At 37.8% G+C, this 17,482-nt stretch overlaps 5 protein-coding genes across 5 annotated transcripts in view; 4 read left to right on the forward strand and 1 right to left on the reverse strand.

Moving 5' to 3' along the window:
* The first annotated feature begins 4,660 nt into the window (after window positions 1-4,660).
* Window positions 4,661-5,549, forward strand: LOC114527621. Its single transcript, XM_028549322.1, has one exon. The coding sequence runs from the start codon at window positions 4,933-4,935 to the stop codon at window positions 5,380-5,382; it is 450 nt and encodes a 149-aa protein (XP_028405123.1). The 5' UTR covers window positions 4,661-4,932; the 3' UTR covers window positions 5,383-5,549.
* A 284-nt stretch (window positions 5,550-5,833) lies between these two features.
* Window positions 5,834-6,335, forward strand: LOC114527618 (the record flags this gene model as incomplete). The annotated part of the gene is made up of 1 exon (XM_028549318.1): window positions 5,834-6,335. A coding segment is annotated over one exon (498 nt), but the record flags the coding sequence as incomplete, so codon positions are not given.
* A 533-nt stretch (window positions 6,336-6,868) lies between these two features.
* LOC114527690 lies at window positions 6,869-9,409 on the forward strand. The gene is made up of 4 exons (XM_028549397.1): window positions 6,869-6,953; window positions 7,793-8,152; window positions 9,133-9,254; window positions 9,350-9,409. Exons 1-4 carry the CDS (start codon window positions 6,881-6,883, stop codon window positions 9,407-9,409), a joined length of 615 nt encoding a protein of 204 aa, XP_028405198.1. The 5' UTR covers window positions 6,869-6,880.
* A 203-nt stretch (window positions 9,410-9,612) lies between these two features.
* LOC114527633 (phospholipase B1, membrane-associated-like) lies at window positions 9,613-15,886 on the forward strand. The gene is made up of 13 exons (XM_028549333.1): window positions 9,613-9,736; window positions 9,836-9,903; window positions 13,648-13,691; window positions 13,822-13,930; window positions 14,002-14,053; window positions 14,170-14,250; window positions 14,333-14,398; window positions 14,492-14,583; window positions 14,670-14,739; window positions 14,846-14,950; window positions 15,069-15,152; window positions 15,324-15,389; window positions 15,495-15,886. Exons 1-13 carry the CDS (start codon window positions 9,734-9,736, stop codon window positions 15,720-15,722), a joined length of 1,068 nt encoding a protein of 355 aa, XP_028405134.1. The 5' UTR covers window positions 9,613-9,733; the 3' UTR covers window positions 15,723-15,886.
* Window positions 15,887-15,928: 42 nt separating this feature from the next.
* Window positions 15,929-17,482, reverse strand: part of LOC114527632 (vitamin K-dependent gamma-carboxylase-like) — a 56,868-nt gene continuing 55,314 nt past the window's right edge. The window contains exons 8-9 of the mRNA XM_028549332.1: window positions 16,599-17,202; window positions 15,929-16,374 (exon numbers count right to left, since the gene is read on the reverse strand). Of these exons, the coding sequence (XP_028405133.1) occupies window positions 16,157-16,374; window positions 16,599-17,202 (822 nt within the window). The 3' untranslated portion in view covers window positions 15,929-16,156. The remainder of the gene's footprint in view (window positions 16,375-16,598; window positions 17,203-17,482) is intronic.

Below are 17,482 nucleotides of genomic sequence, written 5' to 3' on the forward strand. Positions count from 1 at the left end.
CATGTCAATGGTTCAAAGACCGACATAAAATATAAACCTGACGTAAGCACACATACAAGTTCTACAGATGATTCTGAATGGACTCAAGGTCCCTAAACAAACATAATTATATATTCTAGATGCAGCAGAGCTTTTTATTGATTGTTTTATCTTAAAATAAACTTCGCAATTTTGAGGTAGCATAAACAAAAATACAAAAACGTATCTATACAGACACAGAAGTGATATCCTTGTGTTGTAAACTTGGATTGTTAGAGGAGATTAATTGTAAGTTATTTATCAATTTTGTAAGTTAGTTATCTCCATGCACTGACATTATCTTCGCGACGATTTTCTTCAGTTCGCTTAAAATATTAGAATGTACAATTCCCGTACTATTTCTGTAGACATTATTTATTTGCATATATCAACAACTTGACAAACGACATATCATATGATTCATATCAAATCCATCATAGACAGTATCTACCCAAAGTCACCATTTCATCCAAAGTTAGTCCATCCAAAGCAAGGAAGAAACCCGCAGCTGCCATTCTGATTGCAGGCGTTAAGGAAGAGTCAATGTCGTGAAGAGAACTAGTTTCCTGAACTACGACAATCAGTTTACCGCTTTGTGGGATCGAACGCTAAATTCTGTTGTGTTGAACTGGTCTCCCATTTCCCATTATTTGGATTAAACGCTCTCGCAAGCTTCCCATCATCCGTAGTATGATGCAAACCTTCTTGGATAACATTTGCCGCAGAACTTTTCACTGAACGACTCATCTTGGATTTTCATTCGAAGGAGTGAAAGATATACAAAGTATGATTTCACAGGAAATTGGTTTACTTTTGGTTTTACTGCTTACTTTAGATTCTGTGGCCTTCCGATTAAACCGGTTTCCACGAAAGCCACTGATGGGATAATTAGCTGAATATAGATAATTTATTATATTGTAAATACACTTCCTGAATGTTTCATACTTAGAAAAATATAATCACTATAAATACACAGTTCTGCTTATTAAATATCTACGGTCTCTAGGCCATTTTTATTAAACTTTTGTAGCCAATGTCGTAGACTCTGAATCCTTAAGAGAATACAACCGTACGACGTATTGGCCCATATAATTATGCTAATCTTTTGTAAAAGGAAATAACTATTGATATACATTATCCATAGTTTTATAATTTGCTTTGACCTTTGCCTTTGGTCTATTTTCCGTCAAGTCATTCATTATTATTGTAGCTTTCACTTTGGATTCCAGGTAAATCAAAGTGAAAGGAACTGATTAATTTTTTACAGAGAGAATTCCCTTTGTCTATATTAAATATTAAGGCATGTCTTGGAGTCCAGCACAGAGACAGCGGCTCGCGGCAGAGAAAAGCGTTCTAGAACATTACTTTGGATCCAGCAGTGTGAGATGGATCGATCCCACTGGCGATACGAAGGTCGAGGTGACGATGAAAACGAACAACGACAACAGATACACTCTGAGGATCTACATTGAAAATTTCCCAAATTCAGTCCCTGATATGGTCGTTGTTAGTTCCCCGAAGAGAATGCCTGATTGGGGCGGTAGTTACTCTAATCACACTTTATCAAGACGTGATGGGTATTTGAGAATATGCCACTATCACTTCAGTCAGTGGACGGATCGTTCGTCGCTGTATGAAGTCATTATGAAGGGAAGAGTTTTCGGCTGGAAGCTTACGAAGGTCATTTGAGAACAGGGAAACCCATGGATTACTTTCTTCGGGAGATGAAGCATTAGCGTTTACTCTGGGCGAAGTTTTGAATGGATAAATCTGTAGAAATATTTTTCTCATTGTGGCACTGCATTCATTGGATTGTACATTAAAGCATATTAAAGGCAATAAATCGACTTGGTATATTCAGTATATTACATGACAATATAAAGCAATTGATAATTAGACTAAGGCTGCTGCATGCTCCAAACAAAAATTATTTATAATATGATCCCCGTGGCTTCCCCTGCTAATATTTTTTCTGGTGAAGAAATCTTCAGTGATTTTTTCTGTTTTGTAATAAACGTTTTAGTTAAGTTTTATTTGATTCATCAGTTTAATTGCCGCATCTTCGAGGATATGACAGCCGTTTGATTCCAAAATGATCCTACTGGGGTTTCTCTCTTCCCTTCCTAGCAGGCTGTGCTCTCGCAACTTCAATAAGATCCCCCCACAGTCCTTGTTATGCGCTTAGATTTCGAATCTGGTCCGCCTGGTCCTGGATGATGATTGCACGAGATCATAAAGTTCTCCTTGACCGCGCGTGAAAGGCCTTGGGAGAGAGTAAAATCGAAACAGTCGACAGAAAACAACCATTACCATCATAACAACCTCAAAATCAAGCAGAATGAACAAACCCAGGAGCACTTCTCATCCGAAGGTTGTTCAAAATGCGCTTCACTTGACCAGGGAAGACGGAACTCTCAATGAATCGTTCGACCCAAAAACTGGAAAGTGGGGAACGGCGCCGAACGGACAAGAAGGACTGGCATTCGACCCACAGACCGGGAAACTTGTAGTGGCTGTTAAAAATGCTGATAATGTCATTGCAATACCTATGGCTGCTGCTGGCTTCTTCTTACGGATCACAACCTCAAATTCATATGAAACAATTTATCACTATCTGCAGTACAACAGCTTGTAGGATAGTTTCCATTTTAAAACTTTATTATGAAATTGATAATCGGTACACTTATAGTATATGAGCTTATATAAGCTATATATGAGCTTGAACATCAGAGTATAGCGAATTATATTAATGTGGAACATTCCTATGATGAAAAGAAAATATAAATTTCAACTCATATGAACAAATGCTGTATATGCACCATTGACGGCTAATTTAGACATTTAAATTTGGCATTTTATTTGACATGAACTGAAATAAATTCTAATGTGAATATAGTGTGTTTGACCTGTTACATTTGTGATTTGCGTTCAGCTTCTGTTTATATGTATCAGTTTACATCGATAAATTACCTAGAAATACATATCTACATTCCCAGAATTCATTATGAAGTCTTGTAAACAATACCACAAAGGCACAAACATAATATTATGTATCAACGACATGGCATGTTTTTGAATCCTGCCAAGATATTTTGTCAACGTAAGTGTTCTTTGCACAAATCATATTGCAATTTTGAAAGGAAATCACAAAGCGTGGAGTCTTCAGTGCAGACGTTTCAGCAATGCTCTACGCTAATTTAATACAGTTCAGCTTGTGTGAAGAGATTTGCAAAACAAACGCGGAAGACTTTGTTGAATAAAACAAGCTCTGGCTAAAATTTTTCCAACTTAATTCAGCCACCTGTGTTTTTTTACTTTCATTTCCAGGAAAACGGGGGAGCAACTCAATCGGTATTATTCAGGGCATTACCCGTCAAAATATACAATTCAATCCACTAAATACAGCAAGAAAACAAAGTGTTTCATTTATCGAGCTTGCTATAATTTAATATGGGTTGGAGTGAAATTCAGAGGAATCGCTTGGCAGCAGAGAAAGGCGTGCTGGATCATTATTTCGCAGGAAAAGTAGAATGGATTGATCCACACGGCGATACGAAAGTCGACGTGACCTTGAACACAAACAACGACAAAAAGTACACTCTGAGAATTTACATCGAAGATTTTCCTAACTCTGTTCCTGATATGGTCGTAGTTAGTTCACCAAAACCAATGCCAAACACCGAAGACTGGGATGGAAGCTTTTCTAATCATACTTTAGTAAAACGTGACGGGTATTTGAGAATCTGCCATTATCACTGAGAGTCAGTGGACCGATCGTTCGTCGCTGTATGAAGTGGTTATGAAAGGAAGAGTCTGGCTGGAAGCCTACGAAGGTCATTTAAGAACAGGAAAACCTATGAACTATTTCCTTCGCGAGATGCCTGGTAATGGAAGTTCCCCTGAAGCCTCAAGCGAAATAGAAAGTACAGACACAGCCACCACTGAGGAACAACAACTACCCAGCGTAGAAGACGTAGAACAAAACAGAAGTGGAGGTTGCCAATGTCAGTAAAATCAAACAGTTAATTTGAACTGAAACTGAATGTATATACATGACGCCATAGCGCAAGACAGTAGGTGTTACATAAAATTGCTTTCCTCTTGACTATCAAAATATATTGCCTTTTGGAAAATTTAAATCTGCAATTCAAAAATATGAAACTGTTATCATTTAATGATTCGATAAACAAAGTTATGCTAATGATTTTGTGCGTTTGTTTGTCGACACCGTGTGTTTTTAATTCATAATAGCTGAAGCACTAAATAAATTTTATCAAAATTATATGGCTGCTTGTTGTGCTCGACTATTATTTATTCTAGCAGGTATGTGATGGTTTAAGCAACAAAAGAAGTTGTAGTTTCCCATAGAGTAGAGTAGACGGTTTTGTATCTCACCAGGTGAAAATTATTGAACTCTATAATCTTATCTTAGGCATGGTATGTGTTTTGAAACAGGTGCAAGAGGCATATCAATGGCGGTATTTGTCTTACTAAACAACTATTGAACGAATTGAATTTTTAAGGTTCGCGACACTGAACCACGTATATTGTCCATATCGCTCTTATCGCTGTTCTGGTTTAGATTATGAAAGTAAATTCGTAATCACAATACAAATAAAGCTTACTTTGACGATCCAGATGTGATGAAAGTAAACTTCGTGTGGTGTTTACCTTCAGAGAACAGCGATAAAAGCGACAGAGGTACATTGAATACGAGTCATAAGACCAACTATACCTCCTATAGCACTATCTTTCATGGCTGCAGTATTACCCAAGAATCTCGGAATTTAAGGCGAGCAGCGATGCCAATATGGAACAGGGAAACCCCCCTCAATCTGAGTTGGTCATCATATATAGAGAAATAAGCAACGAAGCAAAGTGTTCTCTGTCTCCATAAGTAAAAAGCGAATAAAAATGCCTTGGAGTCACGCTAAAAGACAGAGGTTAGCCGCAGAAAAACGCGAGCTAGAACGGTACTTTCCTGGTTGTGTGGAATGGATCGATCCAACTAGCGATACAAAAGTGCAAGTCAGGATGAAAACGAACAACAACAACCCATACACTCTACGAGTTTACATCGGCGACTTTCCAAATTCAGTTCCTGTCATGGTCGTTGTCTCCTCACCCAAACCAATGCCTGATTGGAACGGTAGCTACACTAATCACACTTTAAGAAGAACAGATGGGTATTTGACCATTTGCCATCACCACAATAGTCAGTGGACGGATCGTTTGTCGCTGTACGAAGTGTTTATGAAAGGAAGAATCTGGCTTGAAGCCTACGAAGGTCATTTGAGAACAGGCCAGCCGATGAACTATTTTCTTCGAGAAATGGCAAGCATGCCGAATTGCCAGTTTATGTAAGGCAAGCGGGCAAGTTTCCCTTTGTGATTTACGACGTTTGACAAGTAAATTTACTTAAATTAGTAAAAAAATGTAAAAATATAAGTTTCATGGGTTTTGAACCGCTTCAAGATGTGTAGTTGTAAGTTTTCTGAGCATTGTAAATAATTTTATTAATTAATAATAGAACATTATATATTAAAGTCACGAATTTCTATGTGCATACATATATTTATGGGAGTTTGGGAGTTTTCATATACATGTTAGGTCATGTTTATATATACATATATGCAGCAATGTAACGAGGCTGATGATTCAATGTTAATATATCAGGTGATCAGTTGAAATACCAATTACCAAGAATTCATTGACCGCATTATTCAGCCACAAACACAGCATTTCCTAGAAAGGGCAGTTCAGCTGAACTTTTCATACGCTTAGGCATAAATTAGACTTGAAACGAAAACAGTAAACGAAGCAATTTATACTTTTGTCGTTGAGATTAAAACCTAACACTTGGACATGGAGTCATGCTCAAAGACAGAGGTTGGCGGCAGAAAAAAGCGTGCTAGAGCATTACTTTCCTGGTTGTGTTAGATGGATCGATCCGACAGACAACACGAAGGTTGAAATCACGTTGAAAACAAACAATGACAACGAATACATTCTCAGGATCTACATCGGCGATTTTCCAAATTCAGTCCCGGATATGGTCGTTGTTTCTTCGCCCAATCCGATGCCTGATTGGGGCAGTAGTTACTCTAATCACACTTTGACAAGACGCGACGGGTATCTTAGGATATGCCACTATCACTACAGTCAGTGGACGGATCGTTCCTCGCTGTATGAAGTGGTTATGAAAGGAAGAGTCTGGCTGGAAGCCTACGAAGGTCATTTGAGAACGGGGCAGCCTATGAATTACTTTCTTCGTGAGATGGAGAGTAGTGGACTTGGTTGTCAGTGTATGTGATGTAAGACGGACATAAATAAATTAAATTTTGACTCAACGTGTAAACAAATGTCGAATTTTTATAGCCATATAGCGTTTACCTATATAACGATATATTCATTTTCATATACAAATGAATCTGACTGCGTTTTAGTATAATAAAATCAATTATTGCAACTTACTAAGGCTAGTCGTAATAAGGATATTATTTTATTTATTTATCCATGTATTCCATGTTATACTATAGTCATTTTTAGCTAAATATATAGCCATTTCCAGTTTTGCTTTCGAAGTAACCTTAGCTCGAAAATCTTAGCTCGAAAATCAAAATATATACAAGTGCATCTCACTTGTATTTTCAACAGATTCCTCTGCACTTTCTTCCTAGATTTACCATTCTCGGTATTATTTATTTAAGCCAATCAAACGCCATGAAATGAACCAATCATGGCACAGCAAAAATTCGCGCCTTTCGATTTGCAGTTCTGAGCATGCGTCGTTAGCGGAGCATAATTCAAATTCTGAAGTAAATTAGAAACATTCTAATTTGGAAAAAAATGTAAATAAAACATGGCGTCTGTTGCTAGGGGGATTTTCGATACCATATTTCTCTTCAATATTCTTATTTTCAATTCAAACGCAGGTGCGTATGGCTTGTTTGACTGATGAAATTTTAAGCGTCGTGAATATTTTGCATGTAGGTTTATCGATTATAGGCGATTTATGAATCAATCAAATGTACAATCACAAACACTACTCAAAAAGTTGTTACGTACTCGATCGTGAGTGTCAAGAAATGATCGCAAGTTATTTTGAATGAATCAGGACGAATTTTTACTTTATCGTGTTTACAGTTGAAGTCTAGGCCTAGCCTAGAATTATGAATCAAGCTGTTAATTTCACTTTTGTAATGTAAAAAGGATTCATTAAGCCTCATCTGTGGTCTATCTGAACAGGTCACTCTAGTCTCTAAATAGTAAATATATGAGCAATCAGGCGATACCTTGCCCCAGTGTGTTTAGGATTCACCTGACCAAAAGTGTGTAGTGAAAGTATGCCTTTGGAAATGAGGTACTATAGTTTAGCTGGTTTGCGAGGCCACATACTTTGTCTGTAATCATCTCACTTATTGGAGATTGTCTGAAAGTATGAATTTGGTAAGGGCCATGGTCTATAGCAACTCCTGAAGCATATTTCAAGAGAAGATATATTTTTATAAGCTACCAATATGCTGCTTTATTTTGATTCTGGCCAAACTATGATGGCCAAAATGGTCACAATTCAATGGCATTTATTCAATAAAAATAATTTGACTAGCAATTAAGTCAAAATATTTCTAATTTGAATGCATGGATGTACTAGAATTTCTAGTACACTGAATGCATTTGAAGCATGGCATATTAAATTAATTTCTTCATCAAGTTGATGTTGCACTGTTAATAATCATATACTAGCTTACTTGATCATGTTCGAATAATTTAGATGCTCGTTATCCACCAATTAAACCAAAACGAATTGAGATCTCGTACCATTGGGAGAAAGATGGTACCAGCTATCAGGACAAGAAGACTGACAAACTTGTCGTCAAACAAGGTGCAAACAATCTTCGTTTGCTCTGTAAGGTTGACCCACCATTACCTGAAACAGAAGAACATTTTGCATTGAGGAACCATTTGATTAGGTTTGAGAAAATCTATCCAGAACATTATGTTTTAACTGGGCTGAGATTTTGGACTGATGACCAGCAGCGCACAGCGATATCTCTTGAAGTTGAAAGTGTTGAACTATTTGGGACCTATGTCTGTGTTTATGGAGAAATGAGAAAGACTGTTGATATTCTGGGTAGGTATGATTGGAATTTGCTGCTGACATTAGCAAGATTTGACTTCATTAATTACTATAGCTGCTAGCCAATAATCAATCTCAGCCACTTTGAGTACATTATTATAAGTACAATTTACCACTTTTCATTTTTAATGTTGTAATTGCCACAGTAAAACCATGGTTAAACTAGGTTTATAATACCAGTTTTTCAGCCAAGTGAAGACTATCTTATAGCTGTTCTAGACATTGAAGTATATCCATTACCCCTCAATTCACCCTGAGGCCACAATTTCAACATCCTCCCGTTGCCTTATCCATTATTTATATAAACTATGGCAGTCTGACTCTAAAGTTATAACAGAAAAGCTGATGTTTCCAACGAGAACCCTCGGTTCTAGCTTTGTTGTAAGGCCACCATTTGACTTCTCAAGTTCTGATGAAGTTATAGTTTTAAAACAACATTTCGGCCATGAAATACGAATTTTACATTTACATACCTTGTGTGGTGGCTTTTGCCGTACAAAATCTATATAAAACACACCAGAATCAGCCATATTATGCTGTTTATTCAAAACAACAAATGTTTGCCAAATTATGTGTAGTCTATTTTCGTCTTTGACCCAAAGATCGGCGATGCACGTGTTGGTTTTTGCAAGCGAATTTGTGGAGTTTATTGAGTAATTTGAATAAAATTGAAAGCGCTTTGTACTTTCAACGCCTCGTAGCGTAACATAATCTTTTGTTTTGGCAGTCATTAGTCGAATATGCTATGTGCTTGGGTATGATACAGCATGGCGTAATTAGGATTGACAATTTGAAGTAAACGATATAAAAAGAAATAAATAAAACGATAACAATGCTGCCACACCTTGCGTGGAAATGCGTTTCTTAAGAACTGTTTTCCGGTAGGATTACTAAACAACTAACGTACAGACGGTACAGTACCCATGCAACCACAACCATAATTTTTCACGTCGAACTATTATTTCATTTACTAGCGGACAATGAACAATTAATCAAAAGTTTACCTCCACCAACAACCTTGGAACATATCATTTCATCCACGTTTATTAGGAAAAATTTAATGGAGAATATTCAATCAAATAATACAGATTATTATGTAAGTTTGTAAACTTATAAGCGTCAAATTGATCTTTATTCCCGTCGCAAATATTCTCAGCAAAACAAAAAAATGAGGAATTTTTATACCAACAGGTCGAAAAACCAGAATTCAATTGCGAAGTAAAGAAATCTGGAATTGTGCAAATCTTTTAAGACTTCTGGTAAAATCGTCTTCCTAGAGGTCCAGTAAGGATCATCTCTTATTGATCCGTGTTAACTTTATTTATACTGGATAGCTCTATCAGTTCTAAACTGTTCTTCCTAGAGTTCCAGTAAGGATCATCTCTTATTGATCCAGTTACTACAGGAGGAAACCTAAACTAAACTAACTTTAAAAATACTAGTAATGGCGGTGTTGTACAGGCCTATCAGTTCTGAACTGTATCTTCCAATGGTTACTATTTTGGATCGAATTTTTTAGTTCACACACTGGCCCCAGAAGATATTAGTGTGGTGGCGTCGCTTGGCGATTCTCTCATGGTGAGCTATATTGCATAAGCATAACGTATTGGTGTTAAGTATTGATGTTGATCGCAAATAAAAAATTGAATATTAAACATTACACTGTACGTCTTTCAGATCGGACTGGGAGCAGATACCACAACAACGGCTCGTTTTTTCACAGAGTTCCGTGGAATATCGTGGAGGTAATTGTATTTACCAGTCTAAATAGTTTGGCCATTCAAATCTACAATGATCTGTCCGTGAATATAACCGATTCAGATACAAATTTCAAAAACAAAGCAACAGTTTACGACAGAACGTAATACATCCGCAAAAATATAAATGATATTTTCTTTTAACCTTCACCTGCCATTTCTCTTCACTGTTCAAATGCTGGAAGGGCCTATTTCATGTCTTGCCTAGATAGAACTAACAAACTAGAATGATCTCAGTTCGCTGAGATTATCATTGCTTTGTCATCGAGGTTAAATGTTGGTAGTCTTCGGTATCATCTCGACGATCAAGCTCATTCAATTCAGCATACAAAGATAATGAAGGAGCCGACGATGGTTTGGTTGTCGCTGAGGACGGTGGTGATGGCGTTGTATTTGAGGGAAAAGATGGAGGTGTTGACTGGAGTGAAATTTGTTGACTGCAAGGTGTTGACTGGAGTGATATCTCTGGCGAGTTTGGTGGCGGTGTCTTTGATGGTAGAGGTGGTGGAACTTGGGAATCTATCGATTTCATTTTTGGTGGTATTGGTGGTACGACTGGTTTGGTAATTGAACATGTTGGTATCACTGGTGATTTCACTGGTAACGGTTCTGATGGTGAATCTGGAGGTGATGACGCGGAGATTCCTGGAGAAGGTGTTTTTGATGGTAGCGCTGATGGCAACGAACTTGGTGGTGCTATATTCGGTGATGGTTGTGGTGTAGGACGAGACGACGAGGAACATGATGGATTGTCTTTACTTTGTAAGAACTCGAAATCTATTTCCGGAAGTTGATAATTTGAAACACGCTTCATTTCTTCCCTACACAAAGATGGGGCAGTTATGATGGCTGCAGTTGGTTCACCTTGGATATTCTTGCTTTCTGGGAACTTTATATCCATTTCTTGGAACTGTTGATTTGACTGATTTTGGCTCATCTTAGGTGATGATGTTTTGGATATTGACGTCGCAGTTGGAATAATTTCTATTGATGGTACGAACTCAGTAGCTTCGCAATCGCCTAAGTTTTTCGCGTTTTCACTTGAAACGTTCGTATATTCTTTAGGTTGATTGTAGTCAGAAGGTGGTTGCGATGATTTTGATGCTGGTGTTTGATCGGTTGTTCTGGGGGTAGGGTGTGGCAGTGAAGGTGTCTGGTAGTGTGGTGGTCCTTTAGGTTCTCGTGATTTTGATTGAGGTTTCGTATATCGGGGTGGTTTCGTTAGTGCCACTTTGGGCCTTGATGGAAGGGGTGACCTACTATCCTGGGTACCATTGTAAGTAGGCTTAGGCTCTTGGTAGTTTTCTGGTGAACTGACCTGGTCTTTGCGGGAGATTTCCTGCTGGTTTTCGTAAAGTTCTGGTTCAAATGCGGTTGGTTCCGGTCTAGGATGTTGATAGCTTCCTGTCCCGGTGGACGCACCAAACTCTGATCCCCAACCATGCTCTTGCAACCCTGATGCACCATCATTACCTCCATCTATCCCACCACAGTTATTGTAGATGGGTTCGTCGGCAGGCCTTGGATGTTGATAATCTCCTAGTTTACTGGATTCTCCATGAAACTCAAACACACTGATTTGGGATTCCATCGAATCAGACCTAATGAGAAAGGCAGTAAAAATGGACGGTTGCATATTGAATTTGCACTTTTGAGATATGCGTAATCAGCGCAGTAAAAATGCATAATTTGCGCAATAGAAATACGCACAATTTGCGCCTCTATAAAAAGGTGATACTATAAAAAAATTAATTCGTTATTAGCGCCTTCGTTCAACACAGCGTACCCAAATTGCTGCTTGAAGATTCCGGTTTCTTCAGATGTGTCATCCCGCGACCTCTGGTCTGGTAGTTCCTCGTAGAAAGGATTGAAATCGCCGCGATTTTGCATCTCGAGTGCCTCTCTGGACCCGGCGTCTGCGGCGACGTGTCTAACTTGTTCACATCGCCTGCAATACCAGTTTAACAAACACGCGAGGAGCGCGGCGATTACTAAACCACTAGCGAACGAGCACACGACAACATACCAATCCCGGTCGTAGTTCACACACTTGCATCTCCCTAAAAAAACCACACGATTTCACCACAATCTTTGGACGAACAAAATATAGGCGCGAATGTGAAGACTGGTTTTCAAACGGCACCGAAGGTGTATCGCTAATGTGTATTGTTTACAATCGGTGAATAATTCAAAATAACAATTAAAGTAATTTATTACAGTGATCACCGAGAATAGTCATCACCGACTATATCGGTGTCTTCGGTGACTTATGAGCATCAGGTTTATAATGTGGTTTATGTGAGAAAATGACGGACTGTCGTGGATATGATCGACAAAATGGGGAAATTTTCACGTTTGGATAAAATTAAAACTTCTGGTAATCTTAACCCCGTTAAATTAATATATCAATATTTTAGCATAGGTAAGTGTAGTGAGTTTTGGTTCATGACAGGCCTGCTTGGATCACCCGCTGAGAAATATTCGATATTTCGGGGGATTCCTCAATTCCTCCCCCCTCTCCTTCAAATGTCAGACAATATGTATTTAAAAGTACAGTTCTAAAATTAACGCTTGCGTAATTTTGCGGGGTTTCTGTAAAAAATATTGACTGCTCACCTTCTACAGAACATGATAATAATGTGATGCTGAGAAAATGAGCAGCGACACGGGTTGAAATGTTCTTCATCATATTCGCTTTTTGCTTTCAACTTTCCTGCAACAGATGTTCGCCTCAGTATCTATAGCGAGCGCAGTTCCTTGACATAATGAAAACATAACAAGCCAATTTTGCATAAAGAAAACAAACATATATTTGACGTCAGTTGGAATAAATAGATTCGAACCAATATTGATTACACTCATTACAGCTCAGCGATTTTACTTGTCATCTCCTAGAAAAGGCCAGTCTTTGCCCGACGCAGCCAGGGAAAATATCGTATTTTAAAAAAAGGACAGATATATTTACTTGTAACAATAATAGGCAATTTTCGCAATATGGGGAATACGACACAAAGGCAGTGGCCAGTGTATTTAGAGGCACTGCGGTATAGTTGCCTGACTTGCCTCTGGCTTTCCTTCATGAAAACGTGCTCGACGAAGTTCCCCATGCACTAAAAATGAAGTCGCTCCTACGACTTTTTGAAACTTTTCCCATAGAATATTATTGAGATAATTTGGTATCTTATAAATGTGCGTGCGAACAATTCTTCCCAATGGAGAACGGTCGATCCTTGAAAGTGTAAACTATATCTCAAGTGGATGACACACTTCAACTTAATTAAATTTTATATAAACATACGATATTCATTGAATGACAGACAACAAAGCCTACCTTATGCTAATACGAGATAAAACAGCGACGCTCTTTACTTAGATAAGGCTTGCTTGGCATAGCATATGTAGCTTATCTGGCTCTGGAGTCACAATACTTTATACTTAGTACAGAAACTATAAAAATAAACCTTGTCCCATTGCCCCAGAGACGGCCATAGCTGCCTGATTAATGTTGCGCGGATGGGGTAGGTGCATGGGGAGAGGGGGCTGTGGCAGTGATGAGCGGAAGTGGGATGAGGGGGATTAAAAATAAAATCAATACCAGATTCTATGGAGTAGTATGTTGAAGAGATAGACTTAACTATGTTGGAGAACTACGAAATTTGGGGAAAAAGGGTTGGTAAAAATACAACTCGGAGTAAGGAGTCGTCTCTTAATGAGGTCATATCTGTTTTTCAGTAATGGCGGAGATGCGAGTATTGAAGACGTTTTAACGCTGCCCAGTATGTAAATGATAAACTATCTTGATAATCTAAAGACCTTGTGTAAAGATCTTGTTCACAAAGATCAGTTAATGTGATTCGTTAATTTGTTTATGAATCGTATTAAAACGTTCGTTTTCTCAACTTGAAGATTTGCTAAAGAGATTTAATCCGAAATTGAGAGGATACTCAACGAACACAGCGAGACACTACCAGAAAAATTCTGGACTGAATTTGGCAACCGTTTCTGCTACATCCAGGTTTGCAAGTAGATCTTTTGACCTATAAAGTGTCTCCCTTAGAAGTGTCTAAATACATTTTCCCTTTGCAGGCATTTGGAAGCACAAGCACACCAACTTATATCTCAAGTGAAACGGGATAAGGTCAATAGAGTTACTTTACACACTTTTAGCAGCAGTCGATATCTGCTCACAGATTCATTAATCATCCTTCCGAAGTGCAGATTGTAAAGAACTCTTTACTTGTATGTACTCTATAGAAAATTGATTTCAAGAAAGATTGGAAGCTAGTTAATATTATGTCTGGCTCGAGAGATCTCTGTAGGCTGTGTGGAAACCTGGTAATTTTTTTAAAACGAGAATCTCTTCTCTCGGTTAAATTAAGCAGAATAATTTTTCGGTTAATTTTAATAATTATTATAGGATGAAATAACTCCGGATATTTACATCGAATCTCTGGTCAAGACGTTGGACACGTTGCAAATGAAAGTAGGTTTAATTTTTTGCTAACGAATAAAATGAACTGTTGTCGCATTGTATTGTATTTAGTCGTAAAATACATCGTTTTTCGGCCTTCTTCAGCTGCCAAAGACTTTTGTAAACCTCATTCTGCCGTTGAACGTTTCATCACTCTTCGCTTTGAATGTTCCTGGGCAGTGCAGGATTGGAAACTGGTAAGTTTGTAGTTGAAGTTTATCAATATCATACCACTCCATGCTTGCATCCATGCAGTTCTCATATGGACACATCTTTTTTCCAGGTCTATATGCCCTTGCTTGAGAGATAAGTCCAGGAGTGAGAGAATCTCACATTTTTACGAAGGGTACAAAGTAAGATCTAAGGAAATGTCTGCTTTGATTTTTTCAATGAAAAACAGCAGCCCAGGTAATGGAGTCCGATTTTAGTTAAAATTAACGAATAAAATTGTTTGTTTAGAATCTTGTTTACGAGTTGATTGACAGTGGTGTTTACGACAGAACAGACGATTTTACCGTTGTTATTCAACCAGTTTTTGAAGATCTCTCCTTGCATGTCTCTGAGGTAACGTTTCAAAATATGGCATAAACTAAACTAACTTAAATAATAGTTTATACTGGTTCTATGGATAGCTTGATCAGTTATAAAATCCTCATTCCTTGCTTTCTTCATATTTCTACAGAATCGTGAGTTATTTTCATTGGATTGTCTCCATTTATCTGCGAAAGGAAATGCAATGGCAGCTGCTGCCTTGTGGAACAATATGGTGAGTCGTATAAAACCTGCTTTTTGTAACAAGTCATTACGATTTGTCCCATTTTGATAACGTTTTCATTGTTTGTTTGTCAAGTTTTGAACGAATGCAAATGATGCATGATTATTATTTATGGCGTAACTATTCTTCATTTTATTCAATTCATTTTCCATGCGTATATAGTTTGAACCGATAAACAAGAAATACTCAAGATGGCCGGAACAACAAAATATACAATGTCCTACGAAGGTGCCATTGTCTTTCTTGTAATTCAAAAGTGAACATCCTTCATCAATGTTTCGTGTAGTATTTGATGCCGGTTTGAATGATTCATTTCTGCACTGTTTTTTTTAGGATTTGCCATATTTTTCGACAAAGCTAAACAGCATGAGTGATTCCAATCATCACGAGGCAGAGGACAGAAAACACGAAATATCTCCGGGAATTATAGTCGCTGTTACAATGGCGGTTATTTTTGCTTTCACTATATTTGCTGCCTTCGTTTATTTAAAAAACAAACTACGAACTCCGATTACTAAACTGAAGTTTAGTACAAAACCTTGGCTGAAATACAGTATTTAGCGAAATAATAGGAGCATACATTTTATAACAATATTGAAGTGGTATTTTGTATGATAAATATTTAAAACCTCGTTTATCTTCGAACGAAGATTAAATTGATGAATGATGATACTCAAGTGGTAGTGAGAGCTATTCTAACAAGATAAATATATATTTTAAGACATTTATTTCGCTAATTGTAATTCTAAAAATCAATTGAAATAAATATTAAAAGTTTGAAGTGGAAAATCAACGTCTATTAACTATTTATGTGTGTGTTTTAAAATATTTTTATGAACAGCAAAGTATAACTAAACTACGTACAGACAGGCTACGAATTCTAGCTTGCATGGTAGGTTGCTATGAAGATCTCTGAACTAAATTTACTCATTTGCACAAAACATTTAAAGTATTTCACCATTATTGAATGAGTGTATTTAAGTAACCGCATATCTTTACAATTCACCTTCGTCTTTTTCATTCTCGTTTGTTCCAACGTCATCATGATCAATATCATCGTTGTTCACCTCATGACCATAAACAATATTTTTAACAGCATAAAATGAATCTCTAAAGCTTCCTCCAAATATGTGCATCTTATTCATCATGAAATATTCAAACTTTTCAACCACTGTCAGGTTTTCCCACATACTAGCGTTTCTTTTAAAGGCCACTGAAAAATAAGGCAAAATATTCAGAGATTTCCACCACATTTGAGATATCTTTCTCAGGTAGTTCAGATACAAACCACAACAGCTTATTTTAGAATACTACCTACACTAGATCACCACGTTTGAGATATCTTTTTTCAGGTAGTTCAGACACAAACCACAACAGCTTATTGTAGATTACTCTAACGTAAACATGACCAGAAAATAATAATGCAAAAAAACTTACTCCTGTGTTCATTTTCAATGTCTTGCAAGGTGACGTTGTTAGCCAAAGTCGTATTTGTGTACACGTACATCCAGCAAGAGGGCACCTGGGACACTGTATGAACAATGTGGGTATCATTGGAATGTACCGTATGAACCCCATTCTTCTCTAAAGTCACATTGTGTCCCCCTTGTTCCACGATCACTTTTCCCTCGAGAACCGTTATCGATGTGTTCAAATCTTCCTTTACGAAATTTTCCAAATGAAGCCCTGGAAAATCTGCGACAAACACAACTTCAGTGTAATTGCTTTTTCTCGACATTTCCTTTTCCATCTCGTTTAGTTTAGTTCTCCAAGGCGAGAGATCGATCATCAATGGCAGAACCCATTCTGTTTTCTTGAATGGCGACCACGGGGCTTTCACGATGTCGACTCTGGGGTCGAACATACGTTGCTGAAACCGCCCGTTCATCGAGCGCCAAATGTCGAAGTATATCGCGGGATTGCTGATGTTGATTGCTGCGTGATCGCGCAGTTTCCTCGCGAGACACGTCGCGTATTGCTTCGTCATATCGGGATGCGAGGACCAGCGTGATCGCCTCCGAGATCGACCAGCAATCCACACCTGCAAAAATCGAAGCACCACTGTGTTTGGTAGAGTCAAACTGGAAGCATTCTTCTCACATGTGACTGAGGTGAAATTATAATCAAACAACTGCATATTACCGGAATCAAACCTCAGTCACAGAGATGAAAGACACATGAACTAACCACTGTGTTTGATAGAGTCAAACTGAAAGCACTTTTCTCACATGTGACTGAGGTGAAATTATAATCAGACAACTGCATATAACAGGAATCAAACCTCAGTCACAGAGATGAAAGACACATGAACTAACCACTGC

Source organism: Dendronephthya gigantea, unplaced genomic scaffold, assembly GCF_004324835.1.
Source record: "Dendronephthya gigantea isolate DGI-Jeju-01 unplaced genomic scaffold, DenGig_1.0 000045F, whole genome shotgun sequence".
NCBI lineage: Eukaryota > Metazoa > Cnidaria > Anthozoa > Malacalcyonacea > Nephtheidae > Dendronephthya > Dendronephthya gigantea.